Raw genomic sequence first — 24,735 nt, 5'->3', positions numbered from 1 at the left:
TCATCTTCCACGATTTGGGAATCTTTGAAAGCATATGCTGGGATCAAGTCATTTCATATTCAGCCTGTGTAAACAGACAAAGAAGGAAGAAGCTTTAAGAATTATCTCTTGAACTTCTTCAGCTCGAACCGACTTACACAACTTCTCCCGATCCTGAAAAGAGACTCAAACTTCAATATGATTTTTATTTTCAACTCATCAAAAAAAAAAAATAAATAAATAAATAAATACTGTAATTTGTAGCCTACAGTTCACACGATACGAATGAGGGAAAAAAAACGAAAAACAAAACCCGGAACCGAGGAGGAACAAAAAATGGAGACGATCCCTGTTTTCCCTGTTGCTGATGTAGTTGCCTAAAACTTGAAAAGTGAAAGTAAAACGGGCATTTCGCCATTTTGATGGGAGATTATTTTTCATTTTAGAAAAATAAACGGTATTTCTATTCGTCTACAGTGATTAAGCAGGAATCTACGAATGGAGACTTTTTGATCCAGGTGAGTTTTCAGACGCGTCTTAACCATTTTCGCCTTTCACTTGGCATGTACGCAAATATAGAAACTTATTTATATAGGTCTATCCTCCTGACAACCAGCTATGGAGTTTTGTCTTCTGTATAGAACATTGTATTTTAGCGAATTTCTCTGAGACCTTACATGTTGTCACAGTTTTAAGTCTTTTAGTGTCCTGTAAAGAAGCACATTCAGGGCTTTTCAGAGAAACCAAATGTTCGGAGGATCATCATGACAACTCCCTCTCCTTAGTCTTTAAAAATTACTTCAAATTTAACACCCTTATGGAAATATGATAATATTTTGATAATATTATATCTCAGGAAAATGTTATGGGCTTCAAATCAAAATACGACTTAAAGGGCTTTGATTTCAGACATGTCCACTGTAGAGGACACTTTAAAGCAAACAAGTTTAGGTCTGCTGTTACTTGTTTATTTAGGCTACCTACATTATTTACTTATTTATTTAATAATTTACTTAATTTGATTACTGTAATAAAATAATAGAATTTAAATTTTATTAGGCCATTACTGTAAAATATGATCATGGATCTTGTCATTTTCATTAAAAATTAAGGTGATAATTAAAAATAATGTTTATATTTTATTAAAGAAATTGTGGTTCAGTGTTGTATAGAACATTTCATCCCCTTGGAATTATGAGGTTCTAACTGCATTCTGAGCAGTTTTGAGATATTGAGATTTAAAGTTTTTGCCTTCCATATACCAAAAAAAATTATATGGGAAACAAGTTTCTTTCAAACATGAAAATGACAGGGACCCTAAATGTGTTCAAACTGTACAATATCAAAATCCTCTCAAATTTGTAAATGGGGATTTTTTGGAACAGGTTTTTTTGGAACAGAGTTTAATACATTGAAAAATGTTTCACTGACTATATATAATTAAAATATTTCACATTTAAAATATTTAAATTTTTTCAACTATGCAACAACTCAGTTTTTGCCAACAATGTAAAATGTATCATTTTATCTCACTTAATGTAGTTTATACACTTTAATCCAGTGTGTAGAGCTTTATAGTTACATACAGCTCAGTACAAGTACACAGGATGGATCAAGGTTAAAACATAAGCTATGACAATGACCTGACTGGAATGAAGCAAATAGACTACAAAACCTGGACCTATTCTCTTAATAGTGCTGCTGCTATCGTGGTGTCTAACTGAAAATAACTCCTCAGCAAAACACACAAAAAGACTGAAATTCCCTGGAATTTGGGCTGCTGTCATTGACAAGATCATAAATAAAATAGTCCATCATGAGGTTTTCAAAAAACATTGCGTTGTGTGAAATTATACTCTTCACTGATTTAGCGAAATGTGAATCATTCATCATTTAGTAAGCAACTGATAATTGGATTATTTTCTTAATATTTCTCTTGCGAATAGTGAAGTATTTTGTGTTTAAACAAGTTGTTTTTGAAACGAGGATTTAATATGTCCTGTGTTCCCGTCCGCTATGGCACAGTAAAGGGCTAAACGACGTCCACCAGGCACGGCATCAAAGCGATTAACTGTTTTTCTTGCTTGTGCTCTGAACAGGCCATTCGTGTGGATCTGAAAGCTGCAATCATTTATTATTATTATTATTATTATTATTTAAAATGATTGGAGATTGTGTCATGTTTTTCCGTGGGTGCTTGACCATTGATCTCAGGGGCTCGAGCACCCACAGGATCGGTGCCTTTGATTCTGAGTAATTTACAGTTGGTTGGATATAGCTTTAGGCCAAACAGTGTTATAGTTTAAAGGATTTACAGTATTGCATACTGTGGCGGGAGAAAAGAGGGCCAGACTCAATGCGTGGTGAAATTACCCCAAAGGGGCCTTTATTGAGTGACAAAGATTAAAATTAGTGCAGGTTTTCCCAGGTGCCGGGAAACTGGTGCTTCAGTGCAGAAGTGAATGTGTGGCAATTTGCTGACGAACTGCAGCCGGGTTTCCTTAACAGTCACTGGAGCCTGCAGGAGAAAGGAACCAGAGAAAGGGTTACTGGGAGATCTAGTCTCCCCATAAGCTTCTTTCTGCTGTGCCTGCAGGACTCCGCCTCCTGGAAAGGAACCAGAGAAAGGGTGTGGGGGGGGGGGGGGGACACACAGCTGTGTCGGGACAGAGCTGACCCTTTTCGATGTTGGACTGTAAAGTGGTAGTCCTGGAGTGCCAAGAACCATCTGGTCACTCGGGCATTGGAATCTTTAGCACGAGCCATCCACTGCAGTGGAGCGTGATCAGTGACCAAAGTGAAACTACGACCCGCCAAGTAATACCTCAGCTCCAGGACTGCCCACTTTATGGCCAGGGCTTCCTTCTCCACTGCAGCATACCGGGACTCAGCAGGGGAGAGTTTACGGCTGATGTAAACGATGGGATGCTCCTCTCCTTCCTGGACTTGAGACAGTACTGCACCCACTCCTATGTCGGATGCATCTGTCTGTAAGATAAAGGGGCAGCTGTAGTCCGGGGCATGCAGCACTGGCGAAGCGGTGAGTGCTGTCTTGAGTTCCTGGAATGCTTGTTCTGCCTCTTTTGTCCATTGTACCTTCTCTGGCTTCCCCTTCTTCGTCAAGTCTGTGAGAGGACAGGCTATAGAGGAGAAGTTAGGAATGAAGCACCGGTAATAGCCCGGCAACCCGAGAAAAGCACGTACCTGGGTCTTGGTAGTAGGTGGTTTGTACTGCCTTACTGCTTCAACTTTCTGTTCTTGTGGCTTGATAAGGCCTCTGCCGATCCTGTATCCCAGGTACTGTGCCTCTGATAGGCCCTTTCTCCGGCCGTTCAAGGTGGTCCTCCCAACGCTCCGAGTGAATAACCACATCGTCGATGTAGGCTGCAGCATAAGTCCGGTGTGGCCGTAGTACGATGTCCATGAGCCTTTGGAACGTTGCTGCGGCCCCATGCAGGCCGAAGGGTAGAACCTGGTAATGCCAGTGCCCCCCAGGGGTGCTAAAGGCAGTCTTTTCTCTGGCATCCTTAGACAATGGCACTTGCCAATAACCTTTAGTAATAACATTTCGAGTGTTGAAATGTAGCGGGCTCTGCCAAGGCGTTCGACCAGCTCGTCCACTCGGGGCATGGGGTAGCTATCGAATTGGGACACCTCGTTCAGTTTTCGAAAGTCGTTACAGAACCGATGGGTCCCATCTTTCTTGGGCACCATAACTATAGGGCTGGACCAAGGGATTCCTCAATTACCCCCAAATTAAGCATCCTCTGTACTTCCTCCTCTATAGCCTGTCGGCGTGCTTCTGGTACCCGGTAAGGCCGCTGCCTAATGATGGTTCCAGGTGGGGTGCGAATCTCATGGCACAGGATGTTGGTCCGGCCCGGGGTCTCTGAAAACACATCAGAAAAGCTGCTTACCAGGGCCTCCAGTTCTTTCTTCTGGGCTGCTGAAAGCTGGGTTCCCAGATCCACCACAGCCCGTTCCTTTACGACCAGTGCCGCGGTTGGCTGCCTCAACCCACCTCTTCAGCAGGTTAATGTGGTAGATCTGTTCACCACGTCGTCGTCCCGGCTGGCGAACTCGATAATTTACCGGCCCCACTCTCTCAGACACCGTATACGGCCCCTGCCAGGATGCAAGAAATTTACAAGCAGCATTTGGGATTAGCACCAATACTTTGTCACCTGGATGAAACTCACGAGCTTGAGAGGGGCGGTTGCACACTCGCTGCTGGGCGCGTTGGGACTCTGTTAGATGCTCTTTTACCAGGGGCATCACTCTGTCTATCCTCTCCTTCATCTCCTGTACATGTTCAATCAGAGTTCGATGTGGGGATGATTGGCCCTCCCAGGCTTCTTTGGCCACATCTAACAGCCCTTGTGTTTGTCGCCCAAAAAGTAGCTCAAAGGGGGTGAATCCGGTAGAGGCCTGTGGTACCTCGCGGACCCCAAACAGCACATAGGGAATCATGAGGTCCCAATCGTGCCCATCTTCAGCTACCACTCGTTTCAGCATTCTTTTGAGAGTCTGATTAAAACGTTCAACCAACCCATCTGTCTGGGGGTGATAGACTGAGGTATGGAGTTGTTTTACCTTTAACAACTTGCACAAGTCCGCCATAAGCCGGGAGACAAATGGAGTACCCTGGTCGGTCAATATTTCCTTGGGGATGCCCACCCGGCTAAACAGAAGGAACAACTCCTTGGCGATGTTCTTGGAGGTGGCTTTCCGGAGTGGAACTGCCTCAGGGTACCGGGTGGCATAATCCATTATGACCAAGATGTGTTCATGACCCCGAGCTGATTTCGGCAACGGCCCCACAAGGTCCATTCCGATGCGTTCAAAGGGCACCTCTATGATGGGGCAGTGTGATCAGGGGGCTGGGGGGGTGGTTTCTATGGGGATGTGCGTTGACACACTTCACAACTTCTACAGAAACGCCTCACCTCTGCATTTATTCCTGGCCAGTGAAACCAATCCCTGATCCGCTGGAGGGTATTCTCAGGACCCAGATGCCCTGCCAATGGATGAGTGTGGGCCAGGGTCAGAACCATTTCCGTCTTGGTATGGGGCACCACCAGAAGACGCTTTTCCTCACCCCTCCTGATCGCCACGCAGTAGAGCAGACCATTTTCCACAATGAAGTGTGGTGTTGGATGAGGTTGGGGTAGGCGCTCTTCTCCATTAACCACTCTGACCTGATCCCAACAGTTCTTAAGGCGCTCATCTTCTCTCTGTTCTCTGCCGAATGAACCTCCTGCTGTTACCTGCCGAAACAGATCAGAGTACACATTTAACTGGGAGACATGTGACTCACCCTCTTGTTCGCTGTCAGTGGCGAGCATCACTGTCTGTCGTGGGGCATCCCTCTTTGCTGCTCCTCTGTCCGGATGGCGCCGTCTGGCAGACTGCATTGTGGTTGACAGCAGGCGGTCGAATCCCGGCCAGTCGCGACCAAGCAGGAGGGGTACTGGTAAATCCCGTACTACTCCCACATCTATCCTCCAGCTTCCAGGGTCTGCGGCAATGGTAACCATACGGGCTGGCACGTATCGGGTGTCCCCATGCACACAGGTGATGGGCATCACTGTTCTACCTCCGATTTTCGTTTGTACCACATCTGGACGGGCCAGGCTCACTGAACTGCCAGAATCCAATAATGCCATCACTGGGTGTCCATTAATCCTTACTCTCCTTTCTGGTGCCCCAGAGGGTATAGCACGGTGCACAATGCAACCTGCCAGCCACGCCCGCACTTCTGGTGGGTTGGGATCGGTGGGCATGGGCTCATCACGGGGCCCTGTCATGACTGGTCTGCTCACTGGCCTAGAGGTGCCCTCTAGTGGTCGTCGGTCACTCGGCCCCCTCCGGGGAAATCCTCCGGCTCTCTCTCCAATGTCCCGAGCTTGAGCTGCCTCCGCTAATTCCACCGCTTGCACCAACTCACTCAGCGATTCTGGATTCCGCATCCCCACAGCCTTCCGGTGTACTCGGGGAAGTGATCGGAGCAGCTTGTCTACCACCACTTTCTCAGCGATTTGCAATGCAGTGGGCTGGCCGGTAAGAAGCCATAGATGGGCTAACCTGGAGAGTTGGGCTGCCTGTACTCGAACCGGGACATGAGGGTCATATGCCCACTCGAAGAAACGTTGACCTGCGCACACAGGTGAAAGCCCCACCCGAGCCAATATCTCCTACTTTAAAGCTGCATAATCAGTGGCTGAAGCGGGGGATAATGAATAATAGGCATGCTGCGCTTCCCCAGTTAGAAAGGGCGCAACAATGCCAGCCCACTCTGTCTCGTCCCATCCCTCCCGCTCGGTTACAACTTCAAATGTGTGGAGGTAGGCCTCTACATCATCAAGATCTGTCAATTTGGTGAGTAGTTGGCTAGCTGTGGCTCGTGGACTGGGTAGTGGAGTTTGCATGGCCGTCCCTAGGTGGAGCTGTTCAAATGCATTCTCTGCCCTTTCCTGACGTGCAGCTAACTCCTCTGAAAACCTCTGCTGGCGGAGTGAGACTTCAGCCAGTCGGCGCAAGATGTCTTCCATGTTGTATCAGGGAGAGAATGAGAGAGAGCCGGATCTGTAGGGAGGCGAGAGAGAGAGAGGGGAAAATTTTTTAATCAGAATCTGTCCTCAATTCTCACTTGCCCGCATTCTCCACCAGTTGTGGCGGGAGAAAAGAGGGCCAGACTCAATGCGTGGTGAAATTACCCCAAAGGGGCCTTTATTGAGTGACAAAGATTGAAATTAGTGCAGGTTTTCCCAGGTGCCGGGAAACTGGTGCTTCAGTGCAGAAGTGAATGTGTGGCAATTTGCTGACGAACTGCAGCCGGGTTTCCTTAACAGTCACTGGAGCCTGCAGGAGAAAGGAACCAGAGAAAGGGTTAGTCTGGTCTTGGGAGATCTCGTCTCCCCCTAAGCTTGTTTCTGCTGTGCTTATATCCTCCTCTACTGATGGCTCTCAGGTGGCTCTCATTCCCCAACTCCGCCTCCTGGCAATTGGATCCACTCCATTTCCATGACAACGCTGACGAGTGCTTTGGGAGCTTGCCACAATACATTTAAAGTTACAAAATGATTATAAAACATATAAAAGACTAATTCCAACAACAGAGCCTTGTGCAATCAAATGTATATTTTTCTGAACATTTTACTAGGCCTATTAGTTTGATATCATAATGTCATATAGTTATATTGTTTAATAGGACTAATCTATAATCTATTTCTTGACATTAACTATTAAACTATAAATATATTCTTGACATGACTATGAAAAGGACATTTGTTATGTATTTCTGAGTTGGTTTGGGCTGAAAACATGAAATGCGCAGAGAATTTAATGAAACTGTATGTTTAACGAATGAGAAACATTAAACTAACTTTACCGCTGTTACGCAAGACTTAAATTTTCCTATTTGCCGATAATGTTACCAGAATAATAATGTAGCAATCCAGTTATGAAGAAAATTATATAAATGACTGAACTATCGGTTCATTTGGTTTCAGTTCAGCTGTTTATCGCAAATATATGGGGATAAATAATCTATTTCAATGAATTTAACAAAATGCTCAAAATTTAACATCTGTAAGATTTCTAAATCAAACTAAATTAATTGGGTGAGGATGTTTTGGATGATTTTGTTTGTTTGTTTGTTTGTTTTTTTATGAGAAAAAAATAGGCTTTCCTACAACTTTGAGTAAGCACAGTCTCGCGATTTTAAACATGAAGGTCTTTTGAGAAACATCCACCTCAACTAATCCAAATATTACAGTTCTGAAGCTGTGTGTGTCTCTTCTACCCAGGGTCACAGGAGGACATCAGGCTCATCAGGTCCATCTGTGCTGCTCCAGGAGGACTGAACCATGAATGTTTCAAATAAACTGAGAGATGGAGATTGTGCTCCAGAATGCAGGTACACCATCAAAAATCCGTTCTCACAGGCTCTAAATATACAGAAAATCAAGATTTTCCACCTTTTGTTGCCTGACTGGAATGAGATTTAGATGACTTGAACTGAACCAATGACACAATTGGAATTTGTTGTAATTTAAGGTTCCATGCACTTTTTAGAAACTTTCCCAATTAACTTTCAATATTATTCCTCTTTATCTTATACGCTGGTGAGCTAAATAGCTAATATTACCAACCAGTCAGTTTTCTTTCTAATTTATTTTAAAAAAAGAAAGGAAATGAAAAACATTTATTTTTGAATGCTTTGCATTGTGTGGCAAAAGGTTTATATGTTATAGTATAGTATGTAAAAAGTGTTACATACAATATAAGCTTGTTTGTCTACCATTGTAAAGCAAAAGTTAGTTTAAAATCAGTGAATTATAGATAATAAGGAAAAGCAATGGCACAATCTAAGATTTAACAGGTCAGAGAATGTTCTTCAAGAACACACACTCAGTCCTCTGAATACAGTTACATGTTACTGTTATTTACTGAAGGGCCTAAATGTAAATTACACTTTTTTAAAGGTGTCAAATGATGCATTTTAATGTTTTCCTTTTTCTTTGTGTGTATCTGTTTGTGTATGTATACGATCTGCAAAGTTACAAAGCTCATAATCTCCCAAAAAGGGATTTATTCTATTTAATAGAGAACACTGATCCAGACCTGTCTAAAATTCATTTATGAAAGTCCAGATATTACTTCCGCAAACGTCTACGTCACAATGTGACATATTAGCATAACGGTGCCCAAAGGCATACACAAAAGGAGAAGGCGAGGCAGTGAATTGCAGAGTTGATATGTGTTTGAATGCGAAAGCAAAACCCCTTTGTTTGACCATCTAAAAACAGATGAAATTAGGAATCAGTGGTTAAGAATTATTTATTACGCTGTTCCTGAGCAAAACAACCCAAACATTAGCTTGTGTACAGCGCATTTAGTTTTTAGTTTATTGTTAACAGGGGCAATGCACATTAATAAACATGACTGTAAATGTGCCAGAATCAGCCCAAAGGGCTATTTTTCATCTGTAGACCCTTGACAGAATGTTAAAAAGTCACCCTAAAACAAAGACAGAGCATCATTACACACATACACATCATAAAAGAAACAAAAAACAAAACAAATGCACAGTAAAAAGCCCTACTAAAAAAACAAAATATAAGTAAAATATCTACTTATAATAAAAATATAAGGGAAGGAAGAGAGAGAAAAACAGAAAGAGAGAGAGAGAGAGAGAGAGATGGCAACAGGAGAATGCAACATAGCCAAGAGCAATTTGTACATGAAAGTCTATTTTGTCAAGAATACAGTACTAATGTTGACAATGCTGAGTTGTCAGTAACCATTTTTTTCAGATGAAACTGAAAAGAGCCAAAAGTATGTAATCTTCTAATTGTTTATGGGATGGCGTTACATTCCCTTGCAGCTCTGACTGAAAATACAGACTGACTGAATTTTCTGACTGAATACCTTTTGAAAGGTATAATACAGTCCCCTCTTTCCCCACCCCTTGTCGATCGGTGAGCAGTTGTTCTAATATTCACAAACTGTTTTAATGGTGAAGTCAGGCTGTGTATAGTCTTAAAGGTGCCATAGAATTTAAAATTGAATTTACCTCGGCATAGTTAAATAACAAGAGTTCAGGACATGGAAATGACATACAGTGAGTCTCAAACTCCATTGTTTCCTCCTTCTTATATAAATCTCATTTGTTTAAAAGACCTCCGAAGAACAGGCGAATCTCAACATAACACAGACTGTTACGTAACAGTCGGGATCATTAATATGTATGACCCCAATATTTGCATATGCCAGCTCATGTTCAAGGCATTACACAAGGGCAGCCAGTATTAACGTCTGGATCTGTGCACAGCTGAATCATCAGACTAGGTAAGCAAGCAAGAACAATAGCGAAAAGTGGCAGATGGAGCAATAATAACTGACATGATCCATGATATCATGATATTTTTAGTGATATTTGTAAATTGTCTTTCTAAATGTTTCGTTAGCATGTTGCTAATGTACTGTTAAATGTGGTTAAAGTTACCATAGTTTATTACTGTATTCACGGAGACAAGAGAGCCGTCACTATTTTCATTATTAAACACTTGCAGTCTGTATAATTCATAAACACAACTTCATTCTTTATAAATCTCTCCAACAGTGTGTAATGTTAGCTTTAGCCACGGAGCACCATCAAACTCATTCAGAATCAAATGTAAACATCCAAATAAATACTGTACTCACATGATCCGACGCATGCATGCAGTATGCAGTATGCATGACGAACATCTTGTAAAGATCCATTTGAGGGTTATATTAGCTGTGTGAACTTTGTTTATGCACTATATTATAGTCGAGAGCTCGGGGGGGCAGGGAGCGCGAGGATTTAAAGGGGCCGCAGCCTGAATTGGTGCATAGTTAATGATGCCCCAAAATAGGCAGTTAAAAAAATTAATTAAAAAAAAAATCTATGGGGTATTTGAGCTGAAACTTCACAGACACATTCAGGGGACACCTTAGACTTATATTACATCTTGTGAAAGAATGTTCTAGGGCACCTTTAAACAGTAGACAAATATGTACATATTTAATCAAGTTATCCCAACTTAGCAATTTGTATTTTTTTAATATTGAACAATGATGATACTGAACTGATTTCTGCTCAAGAGTTTTTAGTGATTATTTATACAAAGACTCCAGTGGTTTCAAAGTAGTTATTCTAGCTTGCGACCAAGTAGTTAAACAGTAAGTAATATAAGAAATAAACATGGAATGCACATACATCAAAGCGAACTCAGATGACATATAATTGTGAATAAATCAAAAATTTGATAGACTAAATCTGACCTTTTTAACCTGAGCCTTAAATGAAAGTTTGGAATCAGTCAGAACACAGAGGTACTTATATTCAGATACAACTTGTAATCTTTCCCCTGATACAAAAACATCTGGTACTACACTTAAACTATTAGTTTTGGTAAAGAACATACTCACTGTTTTAGAGATATTTAACTGTAAACAGCATTGTTCTATCCAAGCTGTGACATGAACCAGGGATTCTGTAAGTTAATTTGCAACTTGTGACACACTACTTCCATGTATATAAATAATAGTGTCATCCGCATACATTTGAATGTTAGTATTAGGACAGACGCATGGAAGATCATTGATGAACAACATAAAAAGTAAAGGACCCAGAATAGATCCTTGTGGAACACCAGTGATACTTAGAGGGGCTAACTTATAATTCTGTATACTAACATACTGTGTATGACCTGACAAATATGATTCAATCAAGGTAGTATGTGGAGAGAAATTAAAACCTAATAATTTAGACAAAAGAAAACGGTTTACCGTGTCAAAGGCCTTCCTGAGGTCAAGAAACACAGCTCCGACAGCCCCTCCTTTATCTAATAGAGACTTGACTTGTTCAGTGAAGTAGCAATTTGCCATCTCAGTTGAACAGTTTGCTCTGAAGCCAAACTGCATTGGATGTAAAACACAAGAACTATTATTCAAGTAATTAGTGATTTGTGCAGCCATCAATTTCTCTGCAACCTTTGAGACTATAGGTAAAATACTAATAGGTCTATACCGTAAAACTTCAAATAATAGCCCGGGCTTCTATTTACCCAAATCGCCGAACTGCACCGGCTTGTATTTGAGACAGGCGTCTATAAGAGACAGGCCTTTAATTTAGTGTTGAGATGTTCAAGCATGACAGTAGGAGGTTACCACATTATATTACGTTTTATTTATAATTAATCCGAATGTGTTTAACAAATCATTTAATGTAAGAAATGTCTTTGGCTATTGGCAGCATAAAAAAAAAAAAACATAAAAAACGAAACGATGTGACCGCAATGGGCAGAACAATACAAGTTACCCCTAAACGAATGTGTTTAACAAATAATTTAGTGTAAGAAATGTCTTAGATTATTGGCAGCATAAAAAACGAAATGATGTGACAGCAATGGGCAGAACAATATGTTACCGCTAAAATCCATCGAGCATATGAACTTGTTGCCCGAAACATATCAACAAGAAAGAATGAAGGCTAACGTTACCCTGTAAAACAACTGCAATCATGTGATAGAAAATTACTCTATTCATCACTATCATCATCCCCGCGATCCTCAATTACAAGTTTTACACGTCGCTCTCCTCCACTTCTCCCTCTCCAGCCTCGGCTAACTCTACCTGCCTTGCTTGCACTAACAGCTCTCGCCCAGATGCGCACGGCTCTCCCTCTTTGAAACAATGGATAAGATGATCCTCACTTCCATCAGAAAGCTACTGTCAGGCCACATACCTCAGGATAACATCCCGAAGTTAATGAAATATATTATCTCCTCTTTCTCCCTCGCACACACACGCGCGCGTGCGCAAGCATACCTTATACAACCCGATACTAAAAAAACAGACCAGGCCTCTATTTGAGACCGGCTTTTATTTACCCAAACCTGTCGTCACACCAGGCGTTTAAAAGAGACAGGCGTCTATTTGGGACTCGGCTATTATTTGAAGTTTTACGGTAATTATTAGCAGAGTGATGATCGCCACTTTTGAATTACGGAACAATAACAGATGACTTCCAAGCACAAGGGAACATCCCCTGAGAAACTGAAAGATTGATAATTTTAGCGATAGGATTAACTAATGACTCACAAAGCTCTTTAAGCATTACCACATCCATACATATCCTTTGCTCTGGATTGTTTAAGAGATGTAATTGTTCTTCTGATGTCTAATTCAGAGACTGCCCTTAAAGTAAGGGCTTGTTCCACTGTATTACCTGGATAGACTTCTGTATACTTAGGAGAGAAACTTTGTGCAATTGCGACTACCGAGTCAACAAAATAACAATTAAGTGCTTCGGCTACAACAGCTGGATTGTTAGTCAGCTTCCTATTTACCATTAATTCAATTGATGACCTATCTTTTCTTTTGTCACCTTTTAAGCAGTTCAACTGATTCCATATTGTTTTAGAATTACCTCTTGCCTCTTCAATTATTCTCAGGGGAAAAAAAATCAGCCTTTGCTTTTCTCAGAGTCTTTACCACCTTGTTCCGTAACGTAACAAAATGTTGTCTATCATGACTTAACTTTGATCTATTTGCAGTTTTTAAAGCAAGATCCTGTTTTTTCATTAGTTCTAAAATATCTGAATTCATCCAGGGGACAGTATGTTTTTTATTTTTAGGATTAATTTTACAACTGAAATCTTTAATAGTGCTCTCTAATTTTTTGGAGAATATTCGACTATCATCCTCCTGATCTTTTCCAGTTAATAAATCATCCCATTTAATCTGATAGATCGCCCTTCTGAAGTCATCTAATTTACGTTTTGGAATGCCGTAAGAATCATATTTCCTTATAGATGTATTGAATCTCTTACTAGATAATTTTCTGGCCACTAAAATCAAATTGTGGTCAGAAAGGCCTGTTAAACATATTAAAAGTTTTTAAAATTCTCTCTGCTCGATTACTAAAAATCAAATCAATTTGAGACCTTGTTGAATTAATTATTCTTGTGGGCCCATTAATCATTTGCTTCAGATCGAAGTGATCAGTTATCTGTTTGAGATTATTTCTAACTGTTTTATCATCCCAATTAATATTAAAGTCTGCCATAATAATAACTTCTTTGTTGAAATCACACTGTTTTAGTAATTGTTTCAAGTTCATAAAAACTGATGTTTGAAGATGGTGGACAGTAAATTAAAATTAATACAAAAGACATCTGTCATGATAGTATAAATATGCGTCACTTGATGCCAGTTTTCACATAAATCATGACTCCACCTCCCTTAGAACCAACTCTATCTTTCCTATACAGTTTACAGTTTACTCTACACCAAGAGACATCCGAATCCAGCGTAGAATCCAATAAACCCTCTGGCTTGGCGTGGCGTGGACCGGGACAGGGATGAATATCTCCCGATAACAGCAAACAAATCATGATAATTAGGCCTAGGGCTTCATTTTGATGAAGTCGAGTTGATGGCTTTGAATGTTTCTTCACTCGCTTATACAGAGATGGATAAATAAAGGTTAACGCTAAAGTGTACTTCCCATGTCTGAAATTTCCCAAGGCATTATATGTTTGTTTAACTAACCAATCAGCATTATTAACAAAAGTTTTCCTATATTCATTGAATAATGAGTGGATATTAGAGTGATCTGCAAAACAGCTAAAATTAACAGGACTTAAAAAGTTAAGAAGCAAGCTGTAAACTAAGAGAGCTGTGACAACGCCTAATGCTCCTGCCGCCTGTCACAGCTCCCTTGTCTCCCGGACTCCATTTTCCATGATCCTCCTGTTCTCCTCACCTGCACTCACTTCCCTTGTCATCTCCCCATCATCACGGATCTCCTGCACCTGTTCCTGATCATCTGCACTCCCTATATATATGGACTCACTCCCTTCACTCCTTGTCTGTTCTTAATGTTGTTTATATGTGTATGTGGTTATTCTCCTTCATTGTTCATTAAAATACCCATCATTGTGGATCTCCGTGTACGCATCATCTCTTCACGCCGCTACACCGTAACACCACCATCTTTTTATTATTTTATTTATCATCTTTTTTTTTTACAGAGGACAGCTTCCTAAACCTGGGAGAGTACAACACCAGCTGTACACACATAAATAAATAAGAAATAAACCCTAACCCCACACATTTACAGAGCGATTGTATAAAATAATATTTAAAAAATTTAATCCAAATGATATATATATATATATATATTTTTTTTTTTTTTGCTTCTAAAGTATACTTTTATGCTGTGTTTTGGGGGATATGTGGTACTTTTTTACATATTTACCACAAAGTTACTCAACTACACCATTAGCTTGCATATGAAATATAATTTTTTTTAAATTTGAGTTGTTTCAGGATATTGATCTAGGTGTTAGAGGCAGAATTCTGCCATCTGATGTTTTATTAACAAAATTCAGGTGCAGATAATTAACCTAATTAGCACAAGTGGAAAGCATTCAGCTAATCAACCAACAACAAGAGGTATATAAGCTGCAGATTTACCTCTGTTCATTGACAGAATATCAGCATCCCTCCTCCACCCAATCTCCTCACTTCTAGTTCTATCTCTCATTACCACTACTCTGGGTTCGGGCCACAATTCAGAGCTAGAAGCCTGTAGGAGTTACAGTTTTAAAAAATAGTGTTTTGAACATATCCAGCAGAGGGCCATATAGATACATTTTTCTGGATGTGGCCAACTTTTTTGATAAAGTTTGTGAATATATATATATTTAAACATTATAAAATACATTAAAATTAAAGCTGCAGTAGGTAACTTTTGTAAAAATGTATTTTTTACATATTTGTTAAACCTGTCATTATGTCCTGACAGTAGAATATGAGACAGATAATCTGTGAAAAAATCAAGCTCCTCTGGCTCCTCCCAGTGGTCCTATTTGCCATAAGAGTGTCTTAGCAGTGTCAATCAAGCTCGCGTGCGCGCTGATCTCACCCCTCTCATGCACAGCGCCAGCTTTCAAATTCAAGATTACCGGTGTGCCGCAGCTTTGCTTATGGCGGAAAAACAATCCAAACTGCCAATTCCTCGAGTGGCACCTGCTCATAAAATAAAGATGGGTAAACAGAAAAAGACAGATGACGATGATAAAAAAGCCAAAAAGAAAGAATTAGAGCCCGAAATAAAACGAGGGTAAATGTCGGAGCGGCTTTTCCGAGGTGGAGGGAGCTACGTGTCCTGAAAGGATTAAAAACCGATGCACAGTTAGCCACATTTCTGCTTGACAAGTAAGTATCCCTGCTTGATTTGTTTAATTTTTTAAGAACTACACAACTAAGATAATTTCAAAACAGGCCTGCCCGTCCCCTGCCTGATGCTTCCTCTTCTCCCCGCCCGTTGACTCAGTCGCTGTGGGTGTGAATTCCTCGTCGGAGCCTATTGACTCGGTGTCAAAACTCTAGCCGCATAACATACAGATAAAATGTCATGCACTGTGCAAAGCAACTATTGAAACCTACTAATTCACTGGCTTGTCATGTTGCTGAAATAATGTACTAGCAAACCTTATTTAGCATTACATATCGATAGAATAATTACTTGCATACTGTAACGTTAGTTAGGCCTACCGTTATATTATCATACTAGCTATTTATTACTTATAGAAATAGTGCAACGTCATATAGTTACATTACATGCATTGCAAAATACGTAATGTTTTGAGGACCAAGTTTGTAGTCAAAGTATGGGCAGGCCATAGTCAATGTAAATCATATTGTTGATGTTTCGTCTGTACCAGTGAATGTGCCTGTGACGAGCAGGGCGGGCGAGAGCCGTGAGGGAACGGCGCGAGGCCGGTGGCACGAGTGATAATGAGCATCACCTGCGAGGCGCGCCGGCCTCGAGTCTCTCACGGAGGAGCTCCAGAGGCATAAAAGGAGGAGCGACGACCATGAAGGACGAGAGAGGACCAGGCCTGGACTTTATTTTATGTTTTATTATGTTTGTGTGGCTGGCAGACGTCCGCGAGGGTCTGCCGGCATTACTTTCGTTTTGTTCTTTGTTTATTTTGAATTAAAGTTACGTTGAATGTTCGCCGGTTCCCGCCTCCTTCTTCCCACATTTACGAACTATGTTACAGGAGGGACATGCTGTCGGAGAGCCCTCGCTGCTGAGGGGGATCGCGGTGCTGCGGAGTTCGGGCAGCGCGGGAGTGTGAAGACCGCGAGAGGCTGCCCGAGGCAGTGGTGCTGGAGCCTAGTGACAGGTGGGACGGAGAGCTCGAGAAGGTGGGGTGGCTGCCGTCCAGGAGGGAGCGGAGGAGTCGCCGCCGTCCGCCATGGGCCGGAGCCTGCTGCCGTCCGCCATGAAGGGGAGGAGCAGGGGACGGGGGACTCCCTGCCGGCTGCCCTCAACCGGAGGAGCCATCGCCGGCCGCCAGGAGGCGGTCGAGGATCAGGCCGTCCACCGAGCGTCCAGTGCCACCGCATGGCACCGTGAGGAAGAGCGGCAGTGTGTCTGGGAACCGGACCAAGAATTTTTTTTTTCTCTTTTTCCTCTCTCCCCTCTCTCGTCCTGTCGCTCCCCTTGCTTCCGTCTCCTTTCTCTCGTCTCGTCTGTCCTTACCCCCAGGTGCTGCGGCCGCCGAGACAGGCCCCGGGGGGGAGTAGAGCGCAGTCTCGGGAGTACCCCCCGGCCTGCAAGGGGCGATGGGGGTATGTGGCGAGCAGGGCGGAGAGGCATCACCTGCGAGGCGCGCCGGCCTCGAGTCTCTCACGGAGGAGCTCCGGAGGCATAAAAGGAGGAGCGACGACCATGAAGGACACGAGAGAACCAGGCCTGGACTTTATTTTATGTTTTATTATGTTTGTGTGCTTTCGTTTTGTTCTTTGTTTATTTTGAATTAAAGTTACGTTGAATGTTCGCCGGTTCCCGCCTCCTTTTTCCCACATTTACGAACTACGTTACAGTGCCATAACTGTTTATCCGCCTTACTAGCCTGCGCGTTCACGGCAGGCTCCGTTGTGATGGGGGAGGAGCTGTGGAGGGAGGGCTGTAGCGCAGCATAGAGCAAAGGGGAGTGACCTGTGAGTTGTGCTTGTTCAAATTTTCAGGCTAAGTCAGCGTTTTCTAAAAACTCCCTACAGCAGCTTTAATATGTTGTTGTCGTTGTTGTTGTTTAAAGGGTTTTGAAGTGTCTGATTTTGCAGTAATGCCACATTAATTTGCAAAAATAGAACTAAAATGCCACTAAAAAATAAATCAATAAATCAATCAATTGTAGAAAAAAAATCACTAACTTAGAACTAGAAATTATTAAAAAGTATGTAATTAAAACCAATAGCAATAAGCAGAAATGAACAGGAGTGTGTGTGTGTGTGTGTGTGTAGATAGATAATGTAACAAAACTCACAAAATCTCATGCAACTGAGATGAAAGGAACAATTTTTTTATTGAGGGAAACATCAAATGGGGTCCGGACGGATCCCAAAGACCATATGAGGATTAACATCTCATTACTATTATAAATATATAATTTATTGCGCATATTTTATCTCGCAAACAAGTTTTTCATGTTGTTACTGACAGAGTTTTTTTCTTATGCCACAGTGCATATATTCACATATCCCGCAATATATTTATCTCCAGCCAGGCCTGTGATACTGTGACATTCCTCAGCACAAACATGTTCTTCATGTTCTCTGTATCTTCCCATATCTTGTCTCTTTAGACCAACATAATATCTGTGTTAGACCAAACATTTCCCATATGTGCTGGTCGGAAAATCCCATAAGCAAATTTAGTGATATATTTTGTGTCATCTTATTATTTGGTGTTAGACAGAGCCTGAAAGTGTGTGAAAAGCTGCTGCAAGTTCAATCAATTTAGGCTGCAATAATCACAAGACAAGACCTTTGAAATACTGCAGAGACTTATTCTGCTAGTTACTTTGATCAGAAAATGTTGTATGATAATCCAATAATTATTTTTCCTATTAATTATCATATGATTAACTTCCTTTCTGTCTTACTTAAGTTCGATGCAGAAAGAGAGATCAGACTCACCACAACCCAGCTGTGTGTCCATGAAGAGTAACCAGTCGATGGGACTTCCAGTAACATTCAATAATGAAAGAGTTTCTCCTAAGATTAGGTAAGTAAAATATATTAAAGAAACCATAATGTTACTTCTTGTTTTGCACCTTGCATAGAAATATGTCTCAGTAGTGCATTCTGTATACTATAATGAAACTATAATATTGATAAATGGACTCTATGCACATCAATGTGTATTTCTGATCAAATCTCAGTCACAGGTGAAGTGAATATCATTGATCATCTCATAACAAGGCCACATATTGAGGTCTGGGTAGTTTAGATGGTAAGCAAACAATCAGGTATAGTAATCAATGTGAGGGATGCAGGAAAAAAGGGAAGGGAATAAAGATCTGAGCAATCATGCATAGAGTCCATTAGAGATCAAAAATCAGGTATCTATAATTATAAGAGAATTTTCAGATTTGTTGTCCATAGATATACCTTTTTAAATTACCAGAGCTCCTATGGTCATCATAGTGCTTCTGTGGGCAGATTTGGATTCTCTCATTCAGTATCAGAACTGCTGAGCCAAAAGTTTATTTATTTATTGAAATCTTTAAAAACTTAATTTTGACAAAAATATCAGATAGAGCCTTACAGTTTCAAGGTGACGACATGTACAATCATATAGTTAATTACTATTAATTAAGTCACTATTGCTTTTCTTAGGGTACTGAATGACTCAAAATAACTAACATATTTTTAATAACATCTGGTTTACTGAAGTTCTGTTCAGAAAGAGAGATCAGACTCACCACAACCCAGCTGTGTGTCCATGAAGAGTGACCAGTCCATGGGACTTCCAATATCATTCAATAATGAAAGAATTTATCCTGATATAAGGTAAAAGAAACATTAAAGAGACACTAATGTTATTTGATGTTTTCTACCTGTGATAGTAAAATGATAAAATTCTTTGTAGTACAATATATTTATTTTATATACGTTATAAAATACAATTTTTATTTTCAAAAATGGATCTTCATATAATCAGGTATGTACAAATATAAGTACAGTTGTACAATTGTGTACAACTTTCAGAATTAAAAGACATTAATTTATAGATTTTGGTCTCACTTTATATTAGGTGGCCTCAACTACTATGTACTTACATCAATAACATTAAGCCATGTTAAGCGTTTTTAAGGTTAAGCGTTTTGGAATATCCCCACAATGTGACAAAATATTCTACTGTAACTGATGCCTCGTTCTATTTTGGGTCTTTGAAATATGAGTACTATTTTAAGCATTTGTCACATGTTGTGCATGTAAAAGTAGGAAATATGAATGTGAAGTGAATTTGTGGTCTCGTTTCAAATGCATTGATCAATATGCTTGCGTCAACTTAACTGTAGCCTATATGTGTGCTGCTTCCTTTCCGTGTTCTGACCGGTGTCCGAATCTCAATCAAACGCAAGCCCATTCATTCAAATGATTGTTTTATTTTTGAGCACAAAAAGTATACTCATTGCTTCATAAAATTAAGGTTGAACCACTGCAGTCACATGACTGTTTTAATGATGTCTTTAGTACCTTTCTGGACCTTGAAAGTGTTGATTATATTGATGTCTTTGGACGAGTCATATACCTCTTGGATTTCATAAAAAATATCTTAATTTGTGTTCCGAAGATGAACGAAGGTCTTGCGGGTTTGGAATGACAGGATGTTGAGTATGACAGAATTTTCATTTTTGGGTGAACTAACCCTTTAAGGCCACCTAATATAAAATAGGACCAATTTGTCCACCTTCTTAAAAGACCAATACTTGAAGACTGACTTTAATCCCCCCATTCAAAATCAGATCATTTATTCATAGACACATTGCTTTAATAAATTCATATCTAGTAAACCAAGCAAAAATAAACCAATCTGGACCTCACTGACCACAACATCTCCACATATAACACAACAAAATAATTAACTTTCTGGTTTACTGAAGTTCAATTCAGAAAGAGAGATCAGACTCAGCAGGACCCAGCTGTGTGTCCATGAAGAGTGACCAGTCCATGGGACATCCAGAAACATTCAAAACTGGATTTCACCATAATATTAGTTAGGAAAAGAATAATGCATTATATTGAGCATGTATTGTGCACTTAATGTGCTTTAACTGTAATTCTAAGACCTGTTATTCTGGTAATATTCACTGTATTAAGTGTTTTGTTCTTTCAAATTCAAGAAAAAGTGAGTTTGTACTTGTTTCCTCAGAGTACAGCAGAAGGAGCCAGTAAATGAACAGCTATGCAGGACACCAGAACAGAGAATCATCTTTACAGAGAACAGGTGAAAACACATCTCACATTCAGCTTACTGATGTAGGTCAATATTCTTGACTGTATTCACTGACCAGCATTTCTTTTTTTTTTTTAAATATGTAATCTGCTCTGAAGCATTGAATCTGAACTTGGTGAAGTTCTGGACAAATTCAAATCAAATCTGATAAAGAAGTTTCAGTGTCTATATGAGGGAACATCAAAACAGGGAAAACCGACTCTCCTGAATGAGATCTACACTGAGCTCTACATCACAGAGAGTGAATGTGGAGAGATCAATAATGAGCATGAGGTGAGACAGATTGAGACACAGTCCAGGAGAGCAGCAACAGAGGACACACCAATCAAATGCAGTGACATCTTTAGACCTTTACCTGGACAAGACAAACCCATCAGAACTGTGCTGACAAAGGGAGTCGCTGGCATTGGAAAAACAGTCTCTGTGCAGAAGTTCATCCTGGACTGGGCTGAAGGGAAAGAGAATCAGGATGTTCATCTCATATTTCCACTTCCTTTCAGAGAGCTCAATTTAATACGGGACCATAGCCTCAGCCTTTTAGATCTGCTTAACTTTTTTTTCGCTGAAACAAAACATCTGGATATTTCCAGCAGTAAATATAAAGTGTCATTCATCTTTGATGGTCTGGATGAGTGTCGTCTGTCTCTGGATTTTCAGAGCGATGTGAGATTGTGTGATGTAAGCGATCCAGCCTCAGTAGACGTGCTGCTGACGAACCTCATTGTGGGGAATCTGCTTCCCTCTGCTCTCATCTGGATCACCTCCAGACCAGCAGCAGCTGATCTCATCCCATCTGAGTGTGTCCATCGAATGACAGAGGTACGAGGCTTCAGTGACCCACAGAAGGAGGAATACTTCAGGAAGAGAATCAGGGATCAGAGTCTGGCTGACAGGATCATCTCACACCTGATGTCATCAAGGAGCCTCTTTATTATGTGTCACATCCCAGTGTTCTGCTGGATCTCAGCCATTGTTCTAGAGAAGATGGTGAGTGAAGCAGAGAGCGGAGAGATTCCCAAGACTCTCACTCAAATGTACACACACTTCCTGATCATTCAGACCAGCATCAAACATGAGAAGGATTATGAGAAGACAGTAAAAGATGAAGACATGATTCTCAAACTAGGGAAGCTTGCTTTTCAGCAGCTTAGGAAAGGAAACCTGATCTTCTATGAGGAAGACCTGAGAGAGTGTGGCATTGATGTGACAGAAGCATCAGTGTACTCAGGATTGTGCACTCAGATCTTCAGAGAGGAGTTTGTGTTGTATGAGGAGAAAATGTACTGCTTTGTTCATTTGAGCATTCAGGAACATCTTGCAGCTCTATATGTGCATCTCTCCTTTATAAATAATAACAGAAACATGTTTGACCAAAACATTTCACCAACTCATGAAGCCAAGAGAAATCAGATTTCAATGTCAGACCTGCATCAGAGAGCTGTGGATGAGGCGTTAGATAGTAAAAATGGACATTTGGACCTTTTCCTTCGTTTCCTATTAGGCCTTTCAGTGGAGTCCAATCAGAATCTCTTACAAGGTGTATTATCACAGACCGGAAGCACCTCTCACAGTAATGATGGAACAATTGCGTTCATCCAGATGAGAATCTGGTGTGATCCATCTCCAGAGAAATCCATAAATCTGTTCCACTGTCTGAATGAACTGGGTGATCATTCCCTCATGGAAGAAATCCAGCACTATGTTAAATCTGGTAAAATAAAAGAAATTCAGCTGTCACCTTCACAGTGGTCTGCTTTGGTTTATGTTTTGCTGACATCAGAGCAGGAAACTGATGTGTTTCAACTGAGCAGATATACAGGAAAACACATCACTCCAGATGAAGCTCTTCTGAAGCTGCTGCCTGTGATTGAAGAATCAAGATCAGCTCAGTAAGTAACTATATGTAGTACATGTTTGGCCACCACATATGCAATTATGAATAAATGGTGATGTTTACATAGTGTAGGTGCATCCATGGGTTAGAATTGAAAAATGCCAGTAACTTTTTTCAGTTCCTTTTTCTGTTGTTCTGTCACTCTAAATAAAAAAAAAATACTAAATTGCCTTTATTTTTTCTCAGGCTTGATAAGTATTTATCTGAGAAAAGCATCGCTTCTCTGGCCTCCATTCTCAGCTCACAGTATTCATGCCTGAGAGAACTGGATCTATCTGGTAATACATTTGGAGACTCAAGTCTGAAGTTGCTCTCTTCTGGGCTGGAGAATCCTCACTGTAAACTGGAGATACTGAAGTAAGTTTCGTATTGAAGGAGATACTGAAGTAATTTAATCAAAAGCTACACATAAACTGACCCTTAAAGGTGCACTATGCAGTATATTTAAAAAAAATAGACTTTTTATGAATAGACAAAAAATAATGCCTCTCAATCGTGATCTACTACAAGTATGTGGTGGTGTTTGTGTCTACAGTGGCACTGCCCTGTGCTTGTATTTTCATATTTTCTTCTTGAATTCCTGTGCTCTGGACATTTCTTGGCTGCAGCCTTTGGTCAGTGAGTGTTTCACTCCAGCTAATAATGATGCACGACTCAGGTGAGGACAGGACTTTATTGTCTGTGTCTGAAGCTCAGGAAGTTGTTGTGTCTCATGCTAATGTCGCTATTGCCTTTTAGACTGCTATCTGTAACTGGAGTCAGATTATTCGGCATTGTAATTACATTTTTATGATGATACATAATTATTATTTAGCTGAAGACTGAAGATGGCTAAATTCACTCTCACATTATAGCAAGTCATCTAACTATTAAAGTAAATTTTCCTTCTTATGTGCAAAAATTTTAATAATTATGCATGATAAACACAATATTTGCTGCAGGTAGTCCTTTGAGTTGGTGGGGCTGCATGTGCAACTGATATCATATCAGGGGACTTCAATCATGCACTTCTGACAATATTCTGCCCACGAGGATGGGACGAGTTTGAATGTTGTGTTTGCAAACAGTAACTAAAAATCCTGTATAGTGCACCCAGTGCTTGAAGTGGGCCGATACAGTATTTTCACCTTTAGCGTACCACCAGTTTTCCTTACGTAATGGCACTTCTGATATGTTGCATGCACGGAAGCCCACTGTGCCCTCCCTTCTTCTGGAATGCGTTTTGGAACAAGCATTGGAAGTACCGGAACTTATTTTTCCGCTTCAAGCACTGAGTGCACCTTTAAATAGCAATCTCTAATCTAAACACAATGCTGTATTTTCTGACATAAACCCAACATTCCCTTTAGTGTCATCAGCTGTTAAACCATTTTTTCCCCTCAGGTCAACCACACCCTACCACAGTTGTAGTTGACAGGATAACTTGCAGTGTTTTGTGTAAATGAATTATGAATGAATGTACCATTGTTTGTCACATTGTCATTATTAGATTCATCATTCATAATTTTCCGTAAAGTAAAAGTAAAGTGAGAACATATCAAACGACCTGTAATAGACAAAGCAATAGTGACACATCGTAAAATACTAATACTCACACTTGTGTGTTGCGACATTACTTTTGGATCCAATATAGTCGCCACTGCATCATCTATTATTTTCACTCTCTCTGAAAAGCCTGCTTCGTACTATGTAGTTTAAAAACGAATCTGCAGTAAAATGAAGCAATCAAACAAACAATGTCTTGCTGACGCAATCTGAAACTTTGTTAAAAATAAAGTTCATTCATGCTTAGGTAATGCAAAGACTGTGCTTTTCCACAACTTGGCACTTTCAACCATCATGTCATTCTGAGAAGCATCCTCTATGGTTTGGATGCTGGAGTAATCCTGTGTTTGTGTCTCTTGTATTTACTACTTACGGAACCCCGAACATGACATGCAAGAAAAAAAAAATTAAATCGTGCACACAATTTACTAATTCGTTCCCTCAATTTACTAATTTTACT

The 24,735-nt window shown here is 40.5% G+C and overlaps 1 protein-coding gene across 4 annotated transcripts in view; it reads left to right on the top strand.

Moving 5' to 3' along the window:
- Positions 1-71: 71 nt before the first annotated feature.
- LOC125261778 (NACHT, LRR and PYD domains-containing protein 12-like) overlaps positions 72-24,735 on the top strand; it is a 31,143-nt gene continuing 6,479 nt past the window's right edge. For 2 of the 4 annotated variants that reach the window (XM_048180331.1, XM_048180330.1), the window contains exons 1-7: positions 72-497; positions 7,788-7,897; positions 18,482-18,598; positions 19,270-19,386; positions 20,753-20,827; positions 20,935-22,725; positions 22,917-23,087. In XM_048180331.1, coding sequence (XP_048036288.1) covers positions 7,848-7,897; positions 18,482-18,598; positions 19,270-19,386; positions 20,753-20,827; positions 20,935-22,725; positions 22,917-23,087 — 2,321 coding nt within the window. In that variant the 5' untranslated portion in view covers positions 72-497; positions 7,788-7,847. Of the gene's footprint in view, positions 498-7,787; positions 7,898-17,261; positions 17,533-18,481; positions 18,599-19,269; positions 19,387-20,752; positions 20,828-20,934; positions 22,726-22,916; positions 23,088-24,735 lie in introns of those variants that run through there. The other 2 variants (XM_048180328.1, XM_048180329.1) reach the window with 2 other exon arrangements.

The sequence above is a fragment of the Megalobrama amblycephala genome, unplaced genomic scaffold (assembly GCF_018812025.1).
Source record: "Megalobrama amblycephala isolate DHTTF-2021 unplaced genomic scaffold, ASM1881202v1 scaffold482, whole genome shotgun sequence".
Classification (NCBI taxonomy): domain Eukaryota; kingdom Metazoa; phylum Chordata; class Actinopteri; order Cypriniformes; family Xenocyprididae; genus Megalobrama; species Megalobrama amblycephala.
The sequence above is the reverse complement of the archived record's forward strand: the minus strand, read 5'-3'. Positions and strand labels throughout refer to the sequence as shown.